The following is an 18,205-nucleotide window of genomic DNA, read 5'->3' on the forward strand; positions in this document are numbered from 1 at the left end:
GTATTCTACACACTTTCTTGAAACTACACCAAGGTTCCTTCAAAGATTTGATAATCGAGGGTTTCAATCTTGAAGAAATAAGGGCTCTAAGAATTAATCTTTGAAAAAGTATGCTCCCTAAGCAAGATAATGCGAGTAATCACTCAAAACTAGCTACTAAAATTTTTATAAACCCTAACTTCAAAAATCAAGAAAATTTCAACAAATCAAGATCAAGAAGATCAAGAACTTCAAGAAATCAAGCAGTAAAATGGATTAAGATTTCTGAAAAATAGTAATTAATACAAATTCAAAAATGATTAACATAAATTTCATTGCTAATATTCTCAAATCAAGCAATTAGCAAATCTAAAAATTGTGTAAAAATCAATTCCGAAAATAATTAAGGCTCAAATTCCTCCCTAAAAAACAAGGATATAAGCCATATTTGCAGGCACCAATCACAAGGGGAAGGCAGCTTTATGTTCCATTGTTCAACGGGGTTGCAACAAAGTTATGGAGGAGGTGAAGACTCTTAACAAATTTGCAAGCAACCAAGCACAACATTAGGAAGTGGCTCGAACCAAGCATGAGTTTCAAATAGAGGCACACATGATCAAAGATGTGTGATGAGATCAAAGATGAGTGTACTCTTAAGAGTTTTTTTTAAGCGTTGGCTGGGTATGATGAGCTATAGTTTGTCTACTTCAACAAAAGTGTGCAATAGTTATGCAAGTTAAACCATGTTTTCATGATTTAGATACATACCTTCACTCTTGATGGAAATCTGACCTCGCACCTGGGATTGACGTTTTTAATTGCTATGCAACATGCTCATGTTTGGTCAAAGAGAGCCTATAGTTTGACAGGTCATTGCTAGAAAAAAACAGCTCATTCGTATATGAGCTCAAGGCAGCCCTTTCGTTAACAAGCCAGACTGTCATCTTTGTGCAGACCAAACGTGTAGATATTACTATAGCTAGCTACAGAAAAAATCGAGGGAGAGAGAGAGAGAGAGAGAGAGAGAGAGACCTGAACGCACACACGGATCTGCAAAAGTGCTACTCTTCATTCCCAAAACTTTCAGCTAACCTTTATATCAACAGGTGAGGTTGAAACTACAAGCTTTAAAAAACAATTTCTTAGTGTTTCCAGAAACAGTCTTGAGTTAGTAACTTCATGCCACACTACATACTCGCTGATGGATCACAAACTTAACCAAATGAGGCAAGGAAGTCATTGTTTTCTTCATCTGCACAGCACAAACCAATACCTTCCTTTATGGCCTTGCACATCAAGCCTATCACGACCCCCCTCTATGGCCTGACATAAAGCCTATCACGGCCCCCCTCTGCTGGCACTGGAATGACTCGCACAGTAATCTCTGATCCCACCTTGAACAGCCGCTCTAGCAGGGGAACCCCACCAGAGCAGCCTAGCTGAGATGCTGCAAGAAAGCCTTCTCTACCATTGGGTAAAGTCACAAAGTAGCCCACAGAAATGATGTCTCTGACGACACCTTGCACTGTACCTGGGGCACCCTTTTGATAAATTGAAGTGTAATCAAGCTGAAAGTTCTTCTGTTCATCTTCAAGCTCTTGTTGGCGCCTCTGTATCATGGCCTCTCTTCGGTAGGCCTTCATGCGCATCTTGGCCTCCAAATTGTAAGGTCGCCTCCTTACTGTAGGACTCATCTGCTGGTACTGATCTGGCTCCAGATCCTGAATTTCTTGAAAAACTACAGAGGTTAGTTACTAGAGAAAATGGGCAGAGAACACTCACAAAACTTATGGAATATCGTTAGGTCATGTATAACATAGCATACACACTTACTGACGTGCCCTGTGCCCCATTGGCGGCACAATTATAATCACATATAACGCAGCTCAAGTGAAGATGAGTGTCTTTCACACATTAACATAACAGAAGGGATTTTAAAAAAAACTCCTTACTTACATCATAGGTCCTCTGAGGAGGCTGCTGCTGAGAAGGCCCTTGGGAGTTTGGCTCAAAGTTATTTGGACTCGTACAGAAAGCTCTCCCTTTCTCGTGCATGTTTAGTTCCCCCCACCTGTTTGGAGAAAACTTCATCCCACCCTTCAAGGTAGTGGCTTGGGACGAAATGAAGTGACTAGACCCCCACAAGCTGCCCAACTTTGGATGGGCATCCAAAAGATGCCTCACACTCTCGCCTGCAAGAGAACTGACTGTGTTTGATGCACAGGCAAGAGCTGACGGCATCATTTTGGAAATGGAGGCCTCCAGGTGAACGAATCTTGAAAACACCTGCATCGCGAGTCCGCGCTTTTTGAGGTTTTCAAAAGACACCCTTAGTTAGCACTTACACAGTTTGCAGTAACATACAAAAAAAAGCTGCAGTAAAAAGCAAGGTCAACATAATAATTTGAAAGGAACAGAGTACAAGCAACAGGAAACTCACATCCACAACCTAGAGATGCATTTATTAAGACACCCTCAACTAAAGAAAATACCCTCTCTCTCTCTCTCTCTCTCTCTCTCTCTCTCTCTCTCATTTATGTATGTGTGTGCACAGGTAAATACAAACGTAAATACAATCAAACCTATATCAAGTAGGCAGGGTGTCCATAGCTGAGCATTAAGGGAACTCGTAAAACTCTGGCGCGCACAACAAAATCTACAGCCAAGAATTATTCCCAGCTTCTGCCCTCAACCGCAAAAAGCCAAAATTCAAGGTTTAGGGCGCTTAAACCATCCCTAGCAAGCATCTGTGCTGCATCACTAATCAAAACTTTTAAAAAGATACTTGGGACACCCAGTATGAAACCACCAATAGCATGCTACCATCCTGTACAGCTTACAGGCCTTTTGATTGGTGACCTTAACAATCCATGTCCTCCAGCTAATTACAGAACGTCATCACCCATGTAATGGGTGACACACTGGCATAGCAGATGGCCATGCTGGGGACCTCCAACCAAGCAACTGCATCCTGTAAACAGCCGAAGACTGTTTATAAAAGACTTAAGCAAGGTCACCATTGTTTTGTAGCTGAGGCTAACCCTAGGGTTAGGTTGAGGTTAGGTTGAGGTTAACTGTGGTTTAGTGGACCCAAAGAATTAGTAAGCAGGCTAATTATAAGGATTAAGTCTCATACAAGCTTAAAGTCAATAACCTCATAAGTAGCTTTTATCGGCTATTGGCAAAAGCTGTATAAGTGGGGGTTATTGTTGTACTCTGTGCACATGACGTGTGTACCTTAACCATGAGTGCTACACACTCTGGTTAGTCCATTGCGATGAGACGGTCGACTGATGGCCCGTTTTGGCAGGTCTTCGTCAAGGCTGTTTCAGTGTGGTCACTGTATGGATGGAGCTTCAGCCCCTATGCTCAAGGGTGATCCGATGTTCTCGGATCTAACGCCTGTGGCATTCTACCATTCAACTAGCAACCTGAAAAAGCTTCAAACCCAACTCCATGTCCTTACATACTTTGCAAACACTGAGAGAGAGAGAGAGCAAACTAAAGTATATGAGGTCAAAAGCCATGGGATCACATGTGTATGTACATATATACACACACATGCATGATCACACAAATACATACAAACATACGAATATACATGTTTGTAAAATTGTATGTATACACACAAATACATACAAATATACACATACATAAGCATACTCGAGACCTCCCTAGCACATAACTCTACGCAACCTTGCCACTCTCTGAAGCACCACTCCATGTCCTTTTACACTCCTAACCTTGCTGGAAACTTCCTTAGGGTTGTCCTTTACGAGCCGGGGCATTTGGGGAGGGAATGCCCTTCTCCACCCACTCCTAGGCACGAAATGGGCTCAGCCCCTTCCTTTCCGATTCCTGCCGGGAATGGGGGGAGGACGGCACTCCCTGCCTCACATCGCCCTTACCCACCGCCTTTCTCAGGCGTTGAAGGGTAATATCCTTGAAAGATGATTGGCCACAACTTCACAGGTGAATTCTATTGGGACAAATTTCCAGCTTGATTTTCCACGTAGAACACCCATGTAAGGATAGGATCCGTGAAGATCCAGAATTCGATAGTCCAGGGGCATGACGCATGCAGGAAAGGCCATGTCCCGATTAGACATATCAATGTCAGGCATATACACGCCTTAGGAACACTGATAAGCTCTGGAATAGGGGTGACCCAGACATACCTCATATATGGGGCGCGCCGCTCTCTCTCTCTCTCTCTCTCTCTCTCTCGTACAGAGACAACCCCTGCTCGAAGTGAACAAAACAAGCCAAAGCCCTACAGTCGGCTGACAGGGGAAAGCTACAAACAGAAGAAGAAAATCTCGTGGGTATTGTGCTGCATACCTGTGAAGGACGCCGGTCGAGGGAAATGAAAGAGATAGGGTTTAGAGGTAAGATTTATTGCGACCCGGGGATATTTTCCAAGTTATCGTCAAAAACTTTATAGTTTGTTTGGTCTTAAAAGGCCTTCCTTTAAGTTCCTTAGGGCAATCTTTTGGGCCGGTACATTTAGTTTTATTGGGTTAATTCATTAATTACTGGGGGGTATTCCTTGAGTTAGTCATAATTACTGCAAAAATAGCTTTGCTTTTTCTTTAAATTCTACACTAAGTCGTGTGTTTTTTTTTGCTCCTTGTTGTCGTACCCTTCCCTACACCTCGGTATTCATCATGCCCTTCCCTCAACTATAGCCTTCTCTCTCTCTCTCTCTCTCTCTCTCTCTCTCTCTCTCTCTCTCTCTCTCTCGGCAACACGCACTCAATTCATTTGGGTCATTTAAGATTTTAATTTTAAAAAAGCGCGATGAACTTGCAACGGCCTCTTGTGGGAGTGCTCGATCACTCCATTACACTCTGCATGTTTTCACACCACATGAAGTTCTTGCAAGGATGGTTAAGGAGCAACAAGAGAAAGACTACACAAGAGCTCAATCTCAACTAATGCAAATCCTTGCTCCACTTGAGCTTCTTCCCAATGAGGATAAACTAGATGGGTCGAATTATTCCCTATGGAGTTTCATGGTCAGAAATGTCCTTCTTACAAAAGACTTATAAGGTAGATCAATGGGTGATGACCCTCACCCTGCCACAATTACTCCTGCTACTCCTCAAAGGGGTCTGGGCCAACAGATCCAACAATAAGTTTCTCAAATTACTGTTGAACAATGAAGATGGGATTCTCATGATGCTCAAGCTTTGGCATTGATTGCCTTGTCAGTTAAAAGGTCTATTATTTCACACATTCGCTCTTTTAGAACATCTATGCTTACTTAGGACACTCTAGAAATTATGTATCACGCTAAAAACGAATCAAGGTTGTCTTTCTCAGAAGGCAACTTGATAATGAAAATTACAAGAAAAGGGGTCCATGAATGAACATTTAACAAAATTACAAGACTTGAGAGAGCAACTTCTCGATATTAATAAAGTTGTTCCTAAAAAAGACATGATTAACATTACCCTTAACTCTTTTCTTGAATCTTATTTGGGTCTTGATGCTTCCCTTCGGTGTTCTTTGAGAGGCAATGTAGCCCCTCTTACCTCTATCAAGAGCTTGTTAGCTTACTGTTGTTATAGGAGGACTGGTCTAGAAAGAACATCTCTGAGAGTTTTAGAGTAGCAATGTGATCAAGCTCTAGCAGCCAAGCATAAGAACAAGAAATTTCAACGTGGAAGACCAATTCCAACAAAACTTCTAAAGATAAGGGTGATTTCAATAACTAAAAAGGTTACTTACCGGTATTGTAAGAAGCCCGACTATGCAATTGAAATTTGCTTCAAACTTTAAAATAAGGAAAAGAAGAAAAAGGAATCCAACAAAGGTTCAAGTAGTTCTAACAATCAAAGTCCCAAGAAAGAGGACTTTGCTAATGTTGTTGTCCATCAAGACTTCTCACTAATAGCTTTTTGTAGTTATAATCCTGAACATGATACATGTCTCAGTGCAATTGTCTTCGGCAATTGGTTTTTTGACAATGGTGCTTCTAAGCACATAACTTCTCAACAATGAAGCTTGGCCAAACTTATGGAAGCTGCACAAAACCGGTCACACTATCATGTGTGCCAACAATATCAAAGATATTGGTGAGATAGTTCTCACTACTGCAACTACTGCAACAAGTGGTGAGGATATTTGTCTCCAAAATGTACTTTTTATTCCAGGAATTAAAAAACAATTTGATTTATATGCCCGCTCTAGCAAGGGGGGTCTTAATGTTGAGATGATAAATGCATTGTCCATGATGACAGAGAATAAGACAAATACATTGTTCTTACTAGATCTTTAACCATCAGTGGTTTGTAAAAATTGGACATGTATGACAAGTGTGACATTGCTTGTCTAGACAGACACTTTTGATGCCATGAAAGATATCGAGTTGTGGCATGCTAGGTTTTTACCACACTTCTATTAGTGGTTTGATGCTTTTGCAGCAACATGGGATGTTAGAGGATCTTCTTCAACTTGATCTACCAACAAGATATGATTGTGAAGGATGCACCCTTGGCAAACTTAGTTGCCAACCTTTCCCAAAGAATGTAGTAGATCAAGCTGATCTCACAGATTGTAGCTCATGTACAGTGATGTGTGTGGTCCAAATGAGGAATGGGAGGAATTTTATATTTTGTTATATTCATTGATGATTATAGAAAGTAGGGCTAGTCTTGGTGGGTTGGTATCTCGGTCTCTTTACCAAGCTTGTAGCTTTGTCGAAGGCTTTGGTAGATGTGCCGATGGTGGGTGTGTCAGTGCCTTAAAGTTGACGAGGTGGGGGTTTATTTAGCATTCATACCAGGTACCTTAATCAATTTAAAAAATCATAAAAAACAAAACAAACTCTTGATTTTTGCTAATTTTCACTAATGCATCGGTTTTTTGATTAGTGAAGTCAAGAGACAAAAATCATAAAAATTACAGTTTTGAGGGTTAATTAGGCTCCATTTAACACATAATCTTAATCTTCATGCTTAGGAGATCCATATACTGGACAATCTGGTCAAGAAAAAATATCAAAGACTCCCCAAAAAATCAAGTTTCAAAATTTCCCCAACATTTTTGGGTAAACCTACAAAATCACGGCCTTGATCATGTTGATGATTATCTTCCCAAGATTTTTGCCATGATTTTCAATATTATGAGGCCAAAAATAATAAACCTTATCTTAATCGACGTGATTCTGTAGTCGTGCGAAATCGGCAGCACAATTCTGCAGTCACACGACAAAAATCAGCGTGATTCTGCAGTCCATGGCAAAAATCAACATGTTTCGAAGGTCATGATAAAAATCAGCATAATTTTACAGTCATGGTGAAATTGACGTGACCAAGAATTCGTCATGCAGATGAATCACAGTGCACGAGTGACGTGATTCTACAATCACGATAAAAATTGGTGTGATTCTACAGTCACGGTAAAAATCATGACCTACGACTAGAATCATGGTGTACGAGCAAACCTGCAGAATCACAGTCATGAAAACTCAAACTTACAGAATTATGATGTAGGAGCAAGATCAAAAGAAGGTAGATGGAGCCTAAAATAGTAAAAGGGAGTGGGGAGAAGCTTTTGAGAAGCTAGGAGCTTGCACTTTGGCTCAAAGAATCCCAACCTATCTGAAAGCTTCTAGAGGCCCTATTTTACACCCAGAAATCCAATTTTTAACATCTAGGGGTCCAAACTGACCGCCTTGACGAGTGCTACACTTTAAAATTACTTGCACCAAAAATGTAATTGCATTTTCTATGAAATAGTAAGGCAAGTTTAAGGTTGAACTTAGTTAGTTGGATGTATCTCAAAGTCATGCATGACTTTCAGACTAAGGGGTCTCATATGCTACAAATCTGAGAGAAAAGGGAGACCCTTAGCTAAGAGACTTGCAAGAACAAGGTCAAAAGAGGAAATAATTTCTAGTCTAGGAGATCAAAGCTTACCCATGCACATGCAGATGCCTGATTTAGACCTTGAAGCTCGCCTTAGGCAACCATTGAGACCTATGCCATACAGCCATACATTGAGGCAAATGTCACATCACACTCTTTAGGGCCTTCAGATCTGCATTGGACCAACACTATACACATGAGTGTATCACTAAGTTTCACCAAACTTGTGGTAATCCCAATGCCACCAATCCTAGGTCCTTTACATAAAACTAATTTCAACCCAATCACTTCTCAACCCTCCTAGTCCTTTAATGAACAAACTCATCCCATGCTGAGAGCTTTAGGAAGGGGGGTTGGACAAGGGTTATCACATACATTGGACCTTTCAAAATAAGGAAAAAATTTTGGGGCTATTTTAGAGGGGTCTTTAATATTGTCGGGGTATTTTACCAAAAACTTGTTTAGGAAAAATCGCTCAAAATTTTCTAGTTTTTAGCGGGTTTTGGAGACAAATTTGCCAAAAGTACACTACATGCTAAAGATTTGCCCAAGTTTCCAAAGTTTTAGGGTTCATACATAAACATTCGCCAACCCATCTATACTTATACTATTTTATTCGTGTTTTATTTTTTACCCTATTTCAAAACCACCTAGAAATATTTCAATGGAAATTTCCAAGCTTATGGATAAGTTTGATGGGGGAGTGGAGATCCCTTTCAATATCTCCAAATGTTTGATACAATTTGTGAAGCTTTTGGAAATCTTGATTGTCCCACTAAGATGTAAGACCTTAAATCTTGATTGTCCCACTAAGATGCAAGCCTTAAATTTGTGCTTAGAAGGCAAAGCAAGACATTGGTTTCAAACATTGGTGGTGTGCATCATGCGAACTTTACTCAATTGAGTGAAAATTTGATGAAACCATACGAGATTTTATGCTTCGGATAAAAACTCAAGATTCACAGTGTGAACCATGGGAAAATTCGAATGACCTTTAATTAAAATGATGTTTTATGATGGGGCTAAAGAAAAATGGCTTGCATAATTTGATCCTTGTATCAAATCCTGAGACCTTTGACTAGTGTTACAAAGAGGCTATCCAATTGAATGATAACATGTTGTCCTCTGATTGGATGACAGCATGTTGGATGATGACCTAGAAGTGGAAAATTTGATCCTTGTATCAAATCCTGAGACCTTTGACTAGTGTTACAAAGAGGCTATCCAATTGAATGATAACATGTTGTCATCTGATTGGATGACAACATGTTGGATGATGACCTAGAAGTGGAAAATCCCTCAGCCAAACAAAGGGTTGTAAACAAATTGATTTTGGAGCTCACCACTCAACAACTTTACACCTCTTTGATGGGAGAGAAATCCAAGATGAAAAAGGAGATAAACATCAACAAAATTAGGAACCTCTTCCTCCTGGGGGCATAAAGCCAATGCTTTTATATTATAATCATTGCAAACAAGGCCATGAAATGACACTTTATCATAAAGTTTATGCAATTAAACCAAATCAATCATCAACACAAGTTGTTCACCAACCTTGTTTGATTAGTACATCATCTTTAACTTAGTAAAATATGGTACAAATGAATCACCACGAGACATAAAATCCTCAAACCTTGCAAATCCAAGAACTCACATTAGAAATTATGGTGCCCTTGGCCCAGAATGAGACCAAACAAGGGGTAGAAATTATTAAAGACATGACAAGACCATCACTCCCCTATCTGGAACACCTTGTCTCTAGCAACATAGCTACCAACAATTTGAAACCCCTATGTGAGCAATGTGCGTTACATCACTTGTTCAAAACTAAACATAGCAATGACAAACACAACAGAATCTACACCACTCAACATTGTTAGTGTGCATAATGGAACGATTAACCATTGTTCCATTACAGCTACAAGCCAAGGTGTGAACCAAAACAAAATCTGCCAACATTGAAACCTCAAAAAGGGTCGAGGAAAATGTTAACACATCAAACCAGTGAGGATCCAAAGCTGAAGGATGAATTCCAAAAATCGAAACAAAGACCCAATGAAAGCAAACAAGCCTCAAACCAACCAAAAACTCGACCAAAGAAAAGGGATGTGGAATCTCCAAAACCAAACAAAACTAAGGATAAGCAAAAGGTGGAGGTTGAGACAAGCTCAAATGAGGATAAGAAAATCAAAACAATATCACTAACAGGAATCAAGTAAACTCTCAATGTGGAAACATCCGTTGCACAAGAAACATCAAAACTTGCATGTGAAACTATTGATGTTGAAAGCAAAAAACAAGTTTCTTTTTTGCTAGCAGAGACAGAGACTGGTGCATGGAGGGACACAAACAAAAATCCAAAACAAAACGTTGTCCTATGCCACCACATGGGAAAACAAGGCATTAGTAGCACGTGCACCCTCCCAACCAAATGAAGAAGAATTGACTCCCAACCAAATGAAGAAGAATTGACTCCAACTGACAATTTCAAGGGTGAAACATGGGAGAGCATGGTGAGGCTGGTTGAATGGTGGACCAAGTCCCCCGTTGACTCCTCTCCATCGACTTCCCAAATGTTTACACAAGCGAACGAGACCAACCCGAGGATTATCAATTTTCCTTTCAAAATGAGCCAGATCTTCTAAATGAAATTTAACCTCTAAGACAAGATCACTGGAGAGAACTCAATGTGCTGTATGGAGGCAAAACAATGTCATTGGAAGATCCTTTGTGATGAACTCTCTAAATCAACCATATCCCCAAAGAAGGAACCACCAGTCCCAAATAAAAAATATTCACAGTCCTCAAACTACAAATTTTCGTAAGGGTGACCATTCTATTTCTTTAAAACTCGGAGTGAAGTCCATATCTTTTAAAGGAAGATCTACCCAAGAACCTCTTCTACAAGTGTCACCAAGGAAGCATCAAGATCTCAACCATAAAACCTCATCTATAATAGCCACTACTTTGGTGGCACCAATGGTCAAACCCATGTCTAACAAAGAACCCAAGGATGAAAATTCTACTACAAGGAAAAATCCACGATCGACATCATTAACAAAAGAAAAGACTCACACCAAGTGATCCTTATCATCTCAATAGCCCCTCTATTGCCAACTCTACAACCCTTGACCATACCAACTAAGGTTATCACTGTAGCCAATAAAGTTAAAGCTATCCTCATCATGACCTCGTTCAATGACAACCCCTCTTGGTAAAGACCCTAAGTCTATAATAACAAGAGAGATTGAATTCACAATTGGATCTATTAAATTCAAAACAGAGCCTCAACATTGGCAACCCCTCCTCCTCTGTTGAATACCTCGACCTCCTCATCTAGTAAAATTCAAGACATAGCCTCAACATTGGCAGCCCCTCCGCTTGTTGAAGAACGCGACCTCCTCACATCAATGCTACAACAACCCACAACCAACCTCACTAACTCATATCAAAATAGGTAAAAAAAATCCCCTCCTCTATTGAAGACCGCAACCTCCTCACCAATGTTGCAAGAACCCATAATTAACACCTTGCTAACTCATATCAAAACAGGTATAAAGTTCCAACAAGGAAATCCCATTCTCCTCCACTAAGAAGACCATCAAGATATTTCTTCCAAGGATCAAAAGGTGGGTGGAAAAGTAACTACTTTAAGCATAAGGTGGGTGGAAAAGTGACTACTTTAAGCATAAGGGTAGCAATCTTGTTTGGCTACCTAGTCAAACTAATCTACATTCATAAAGACAAATTCAATAGCCTGACAAGAAGAACAAAATCAAGCAACCTCAAACATGGCATTCAAAGCAATTACACAAGAAAATGCCAGCAGAGGAAGTGTGGATTCCAAAGGTAATACAACAAGCCCAAGGCCTCCATGTCGATGCAACCCAAGTTTGGATCCCAAAAAGGTAAACCACACACTAGGAAGAAGTCTGCACCAAAAAGGAAAACCCATCAATCAAGGTACAATGCTCGAAATTAAAAAATGGTCTGCACCAGGAAGAAGTCTGCACCAAAAAGGAAAACCCATCAATCAAGATACAACGCTTGAAATTAAAAAATTTATTGAAGGTGGATTCCTTCAAGGTCAATTATATAGGTCAATTATATTATGATGGCAATAACCTCATATGGGTACCTAAATCTATCATACATAATCAATCTTCATCATCAATTTTAGCCACCCAATGTGTGCAAAAGGCTTGGTTTCGAGACTAAAGCAACCACAAACCCACCCCATGGAGAATTCCACATGCCTACTCCACGATGACTTGCCTACTCCACGATGACTTGCCTACTCCACGATGACTTGCCCATCACTTCATTCAATGAAGGGATGTTATTGGAGATGTCTCCATAGATCGTCTATGTGAACCCACTCTTTGAACCAACATATCAGATGAGGATGTAAAACTTTAGTGATAGACACAAGAACCTACTCTCCTAAAAATGGAGGTAGACACAAGAACCTATTGCTCGCATAACGATAAAATAAATTCTAGGGAGCCACAAGAACCACTACCTACCAAGGTAAAATGCCACAAGAACCTCTCATAAATACAATTTGATGAATCATCATCACAACAAGGAGTGTAAAGGTTAAAGACTTCATCAATAGATAAATAGATGCTCCAAGAAGAAAAATCAGCAGCATAAAGGGTGAAACTGGACTAATGGGTGTCCAACTCAAATACTTCAAGGGTTAAATGATAAAGGACAAACAATAATTTCAAGAGTTTTCACCACTATGATTCTCCAAAAATCATGCCCATGATTCTAAAAATCACGTCAACCAAATTTCATTAAATAAACAAGTAAAGTAATGATTACTAATGGGTCCACCTTAGAATGGACAAAGAAGCTCGTGATTCCATAATCATGCTTTGCCAAAATCAAAGAAATCCAAAGAATGGTATGAACAATGATCCATAAGCCTGAAGGAGTATGTTTGCACCTCTACATTAGCAAATCCATAAGGTCTTATCATCGTGATTTTGTAGTCATGCCAATCATAGCCGTGATCAATCACACCACCAAAGGATCACCCAACTCAATCATTTGCACACACAAGGATGTTGCACATGCTATGTACATCATCAAAATAAAGAAAAACATAAGGCTAAGCTGTTGAGATTTTCAAATCAGGCCTATGCCACCCACCTATAGAAACTAGTTGTAATTCCCTAAATCATGCCTATGCCACCCACCTATAGAAACTAGTTGTAATTCCCTAAATCATGCCTATGCCACCCACCTATAGAAACTAGTTGTAATTCCCTAAATCACATCATCAAAAAATGCCAAGTGCTTTACACGTCTTAAGACAGGTATAGGGTGCATTAGAATGACTCCTGCATTAACAAAATAGCAACACATCAAATGATTCAGAGGTTTTCATCACCGTGATTTTTGCCACATCATTAAAAATCATGCCAACATTGTCGTGATTGGTTAATCGTGGTTGCCATGTATTCAAACCATACCAGTTGCTTTCAAATTGCACTTCACATACATACTCTAAAATCATTTCATGTGTTGCATTAATTCTTATTGTGGTGATTTTTCTAAGAACCACGCTTGTGATTCCTCAAAATCGTGCCAACAAATCTTTATCCAAATGCATAGGTGCATGGCCTTTTGGCATTCTCTCATCACGTCTTAACTACTGAGGTCATCTTCCCTTAGTATATATGCAATGTTGTCATTGGGATTCTTCCAAAAATCATGCCCGTGATTCTTATCTCTGCATAATCACACTGACTTGGCTATCTTAAATTCCATTAGAACCATCAATAACATATGTTTTCCCTTATTCTTAATGCATGTCAATCATCATCTGGTGTAAACACAGGCTTTTCATCTCACTGTGATTCTTCACAATCAACGACTCCAAAATTTCTAACACTTGCAAAATCATAGAGGCTAAAACTCACTCAATTATGAAACTACATGGCCATAGTGCCAGAGTGTTTTCTCATCATATTTCCAATCCAAGAAATCATTATTCTGTAATTTCATAAAAGTTCACCTAGACCGTGATTCTCATATAATCATGCCTATGGTTCATGTAGAAGAATAGTAGTCTTCAACTAGCCAATCATCCTTGTCTGCTATAATCAAAGGAAGCAGCTATTTAGTGAGTACACTTTTACTCACCCACCACTGGTCCCACTACTGGAAACCTCGTCATTGACACCTTCCAAGTATGTCTCTGGATGGGGGGGACCATGCCTAACCCATGGTACGACCCATTACTTGGAATTCTTTAAATTTTAATCTCGCCAACACAGCCAATGATCTTGTCCAAATAGCCTCCGACCCTTTACAACAAATGGCTCCACACAACCTTGTGAGTCAACCGAATCCTTTCAATCCTCTCCAAATGTTTTGTACTCATCCTTTTGTGCTTCATGGTTTATCAATTTGGCAATACATAAAAAAGCACATGGGAAATAAAAGCAGGTCAAGTCATTACAAAATCCTTTGATAGCCTGCAAAGGGACCCGTTAAACCAAAAAGGTGTGCTCATAGAACTTGCTTGTCAATGCTCCTCCGGACCTCAATAAATATTGTAACCTTGCTAACAGTTTATAGAATCCCCATTAACCTCAATAAATATTGTAACCTTGGATGTGATTGTGCAAAATCACATGTAATGGCCCCACCCCAATTAGGATCCCATTTGCTATTAACATTTTCATTTACTAACTAGCTTCTTCATCCCTCAGAGGATCAAAGACATGTAACATTTACTTATTTAACATCGAGCATAAATATACCCCTCACCTATGTCTGCATAAATTAGTTTGTTATATCTGGCGATTTTTTTCCATCGTAGAAAACTGACATGATTACGTGGGAGATCATAAACGTCCTCCTCCATGGGTTGCTCATTATCCCACTGATCCCATTCAGTGGGAGGGATGTTCCAATGTGTCATCTCCAACCATGGCTCCTCATTGGGTTTGGTTGTCTTTAGTTTAGATCCCTTGTGTTGTGTGTTTGGTGGTGGAGGGGTATCTCTTGGCATTTTTGGAAGGGTTGTCATCTTTTACATAATGCTGACAGCCTTTTACCCTTGTCTGTCATCCATTCAATTTCTTTGGAAATTGTTTAGCTTAAAAGGGTGCTTTGTGCATGGACACTTGTGCTTCCAACTCTATCTTGTACTCTTGATTTGGCTTTTCTTGTCAACAGGTAGAACCAAGCTATGTAATTAGTTATGACTGGGTGTTGTTTTACAATATATATGTCCATGGGGTCCTACAGAGATATTAACCCTTGGAAGACTAGCGCTGTGATGTAGGTGTCCCCATCAGCACAGGCACCTGCTTATTCATAATCTCTCCAAGCTGAGCAACGCGACAGAGGCACTTCCAGTGATATATTTTGATATAAGGCGATGAAACTAAGTGCATGCCCAACCAATTTCATACCTTGTTAAACGGTGGTTTTGGTGCACAAGCTTTGGGAGTTTAGTGGGTATTTGGCGTAGCACAACCTCTTTTGTCAGAATCATGCTCTAACTAGCTTTCTTATGGTTGTTTAGGCTTCCTAAAGCTATGCTTCATACTATTCTGTTTTGGAGGTGTGGGCTTGCAATAACTTGAGAGTGCTAAAATGATGGACTCCACATAAGAATCTACCTTTGGCTTTAAAGTGGAGGGGCTCCCTCTTTTGTTAAGACCTTTTTTTTTGTTCTTTGGAAAGCAGTTTAAACTTCTCGAACCATTGATAGGGGATCATCGTCTTGTCCCCTTCTTGGGTGTCTTCTTATTTTTGCTCCTTGGCCACTTGATATATTATCTATGGGTTATAATATAACTACCTCTCTTCCTTGGTGGCCTTCCCTTTCTTATCTATCTTTGCCCCTTTTATGCTAGTATCTATCTCTGAGCCCTATTGTTTCATCATTTGGTCATGGATGGTGACAAACAATTTTATTCTTCTTTTCTTTCGCTTCTCTCTTATTCTTGTGTGCCTTCATGTTCTCTCTTTTGGCTAGGCTCTTGTTCACATATGGGGGTTTGCTGGGGCTTTTGTTCCCTATTGGAGTCAAACCAGCAGTCACCTTTGCAATGGTGGGGCAAACTCTTTGTGGCCTGCATGCCGTATAGAGAATCTGGCAAAGTATAGAGAATCTGGCTAAGTAGAGGTGCAATCCCAAGATACAGCAATGAATGAGCCTGCAAAGTTCTCCTTTACATGCTAGGGGTTTTAACACGTTAAGGCTTTGTTGAAGGCTTTGTTGAACCCTGTCAAGATGCTCACATCTTCTTGAGTGGTCCTGTATGGTTTGTAAAATGACAAGTAGGCATAATACAATTGGCAGGGCATCACCAATTGCGGCGCGGAAACAAGATAACATCACTCCAGTAGGGCTTTTGTTGCTAAGTTTGCGACAGAATTTATCTTTTGGTTGTAGGTGGTAATGGCCTCACAACATCTTCTGAGGTCCATGCCCCATGGTGGCAACTCCAAGATCAGCAGCATGGCTAAGGCTTGCCTTGTCTGCTGGTTCTCAAGTGCAAGCTTCATGTACTCTTATGTGGGCACACAACAGACATAGTTGAGCTATCTTGGGGGAATATAGAAGTGGAATCTAAGGATGCTACCCCCACCATCTACAATCTCTCTTTGTCTATGTAGCTTTCCTTGGCTTCACTGAGGTCCATAATGGTGTGTGGTTTGGCATTAGTTTTCTAGAACCTTCTTTTTCCCTTTGGGGTGTGGGCTAGATCTTGTGGCCATACTCCAATGCAACAACCTTCAATTATAGTGCAATGTATCCACTTGCAAAGTAATTAGTGCAATGTATCCACTTGCAAAGTAATTAGTGCATTAACTACCTAGGCATACAACCTGTAACTTCTTGCCATTTCAAGGCAATTACACTTGTTCCAATCTTGCACACTCTCTAGCTATTTTGCAAACAAACAATCCCTACCCAGTGGGGGCAATGCAATGTTGTCTTCAATGCAAAATTTTGTTAGTGATGCAACACACTTGGTATCCTACAATATCTCTACTACAATGGGGGCCCTGCATGCGCCGCACTGGTAGAGCTATATGGCCAATAAGTGATGGCAAAAAGCTCCCCTTCTTACAAGGCATAAACTGTGTTGTCCCTATCTTGAATCAAAGTACAACACCACGCACTCTGAATAATCTGCACCTACAAATAAGTATGTCTCACACAAAGGATCCTACTCCTAGTGTGTCATGTGTTTGGGACACTAGCCATAGTCCCAAGATGGATGCAATCACTCCACAAATTGATTCGATGGAGACATAATCAAGAAATACCTAGCTAGTTGTTTTGATAGTGGGGTGAAGGTTGAGGAGATGGGATGCAATCGTCGATCTCAAAGGAAGCTCTTCTTTGTGCTCTTTGATCGCTCTGATTACAAAAATGATTATGCAATTGGGGCTTGGGTATTTATACTTATTTGATGATGTGGCATAAGTGTTTGTGCAATCGGATGATTAGAAAAATCTTCTTATGCCATTGGCACATTTTGGCCTCTAGTGACTTGACTTTGAGTTGGATGCTTACTCGGTGGCACTCCCCTATCTCTATGCTTTAAGCAAAGGTGCCCTTAGCTTTCTTATCCAAGTTAAGGGTGTATGCATCGTCTTGATGAGCTTGGCTTTTGCCCATGTTAAGAATGAGGCTTTAATGGTTCTTGGGCTTCCTTGTGATGTGATAGTCCTTGCACTATGTTCTTCAGAGGCTTCAATGGTTAGGGGTGCTGGGATTTCATGTGCAGAGTTGAAGAAAAGGGTAGCTCTTGGATTTTATTTTGAAGTTGTTCCTACTCTACACAGTCCATGTATGCTCTATCTTAGCTTTTCCCTTATGTTTCTTTTTGGGCATTTGTGCCTACTTTGGTGTGACTTGTTGATGTAAGGGGTCCTTGAGCACGATGATCATTTTGTTTCTTTTGTCGCTCTTAGAGGGTTGCATCTTTGGCACCCACATTTGGCTTCTTCCCTGGTAGTATCCTTGAGATATTGGTGACCTTTGTGTGGTTAACCATCCCTATGCAACTTTGTTAATTTTTATTTCATCGCTCTTGGTGGAAGGTTGCATCTTCATGTGGATTGCATCTTTGGCACCCACATTTGGCTTCTTCCTTGTTGGTAGATACTTGAGCTATTAGTGAACTTTGTGTGGTCATCCATCCCTATGCGGCCAGATCATTGTATGACTTTTGGTTTCTTCTTAGCTTTGGAATCCACACCAGCGTGTCATCAACTTTTGTCGGCATTTTGGGGATACTTTCCTTTCGAATCCATACATGTTTCATCTTTTTGTTCTTGGTATTTAGATATTTGGTGGCACATAAGTT

At 40.2% G+C, this 18,205-nt stretch overlaps 1 protein-coding gene across 2 annotated transcripts; it reads right to left on the reverse strand.

Moving 5' to 3' along the window:
• Window positions 1-1,030: 1,030 nt before the first annotated feature.
• Window positions 1,031-4,448, reverse strand: LOC147611482 (uncharacterized). Of its 2 annotated transcripts, none has more exons than XM_086784573.1 (3): window positions 4,321-4,448; window positions 1,936-2,283; window positions 1,031-1,700 (listed from the first exon to the last, which is right to left on the reverse strand). In XM_086784573.1, the coding sequence occupies exons 2-3, from the start codon at window positions 2,269-2,271 to the stop codon at window positions 1,296-1,298; spliced, it is 741 nt and encodes a 246-aa protein (XP_086640699.1). In that variant the 5' UTR covers window positions 2,272-2,283; window positions 4,321-4,448; the 3' UTR covers window positions 1,031-1,295. The 2 variants fall into 2 exon arrangements, with proteins under 2 accessions (XP_086640699.1, XP_086640700.1); XM_086784574.1 differs by having other exon boundaries at window positions 1,936-2,265; window positions 4,321-4,434.
• Window positions 4,449-18,205: the final 13,757 nt, after the last annotated feature.

The sequence above is a fragment of the Cibotium barometz genome, chromosome 47, assembly GCF_041138505.1.
Source record: "Cibotium barometz isolate CiBa-2024 chromosome 47, ASM4113850v1, whole genome shotgun sequence".
Lineage (NCBI taxonomy): Eukaryota > Viridiplantae > Streptophyta > Polypodiopsida > Cyatheales > Cibotiaceae > Cibotium > Cibotium barometz.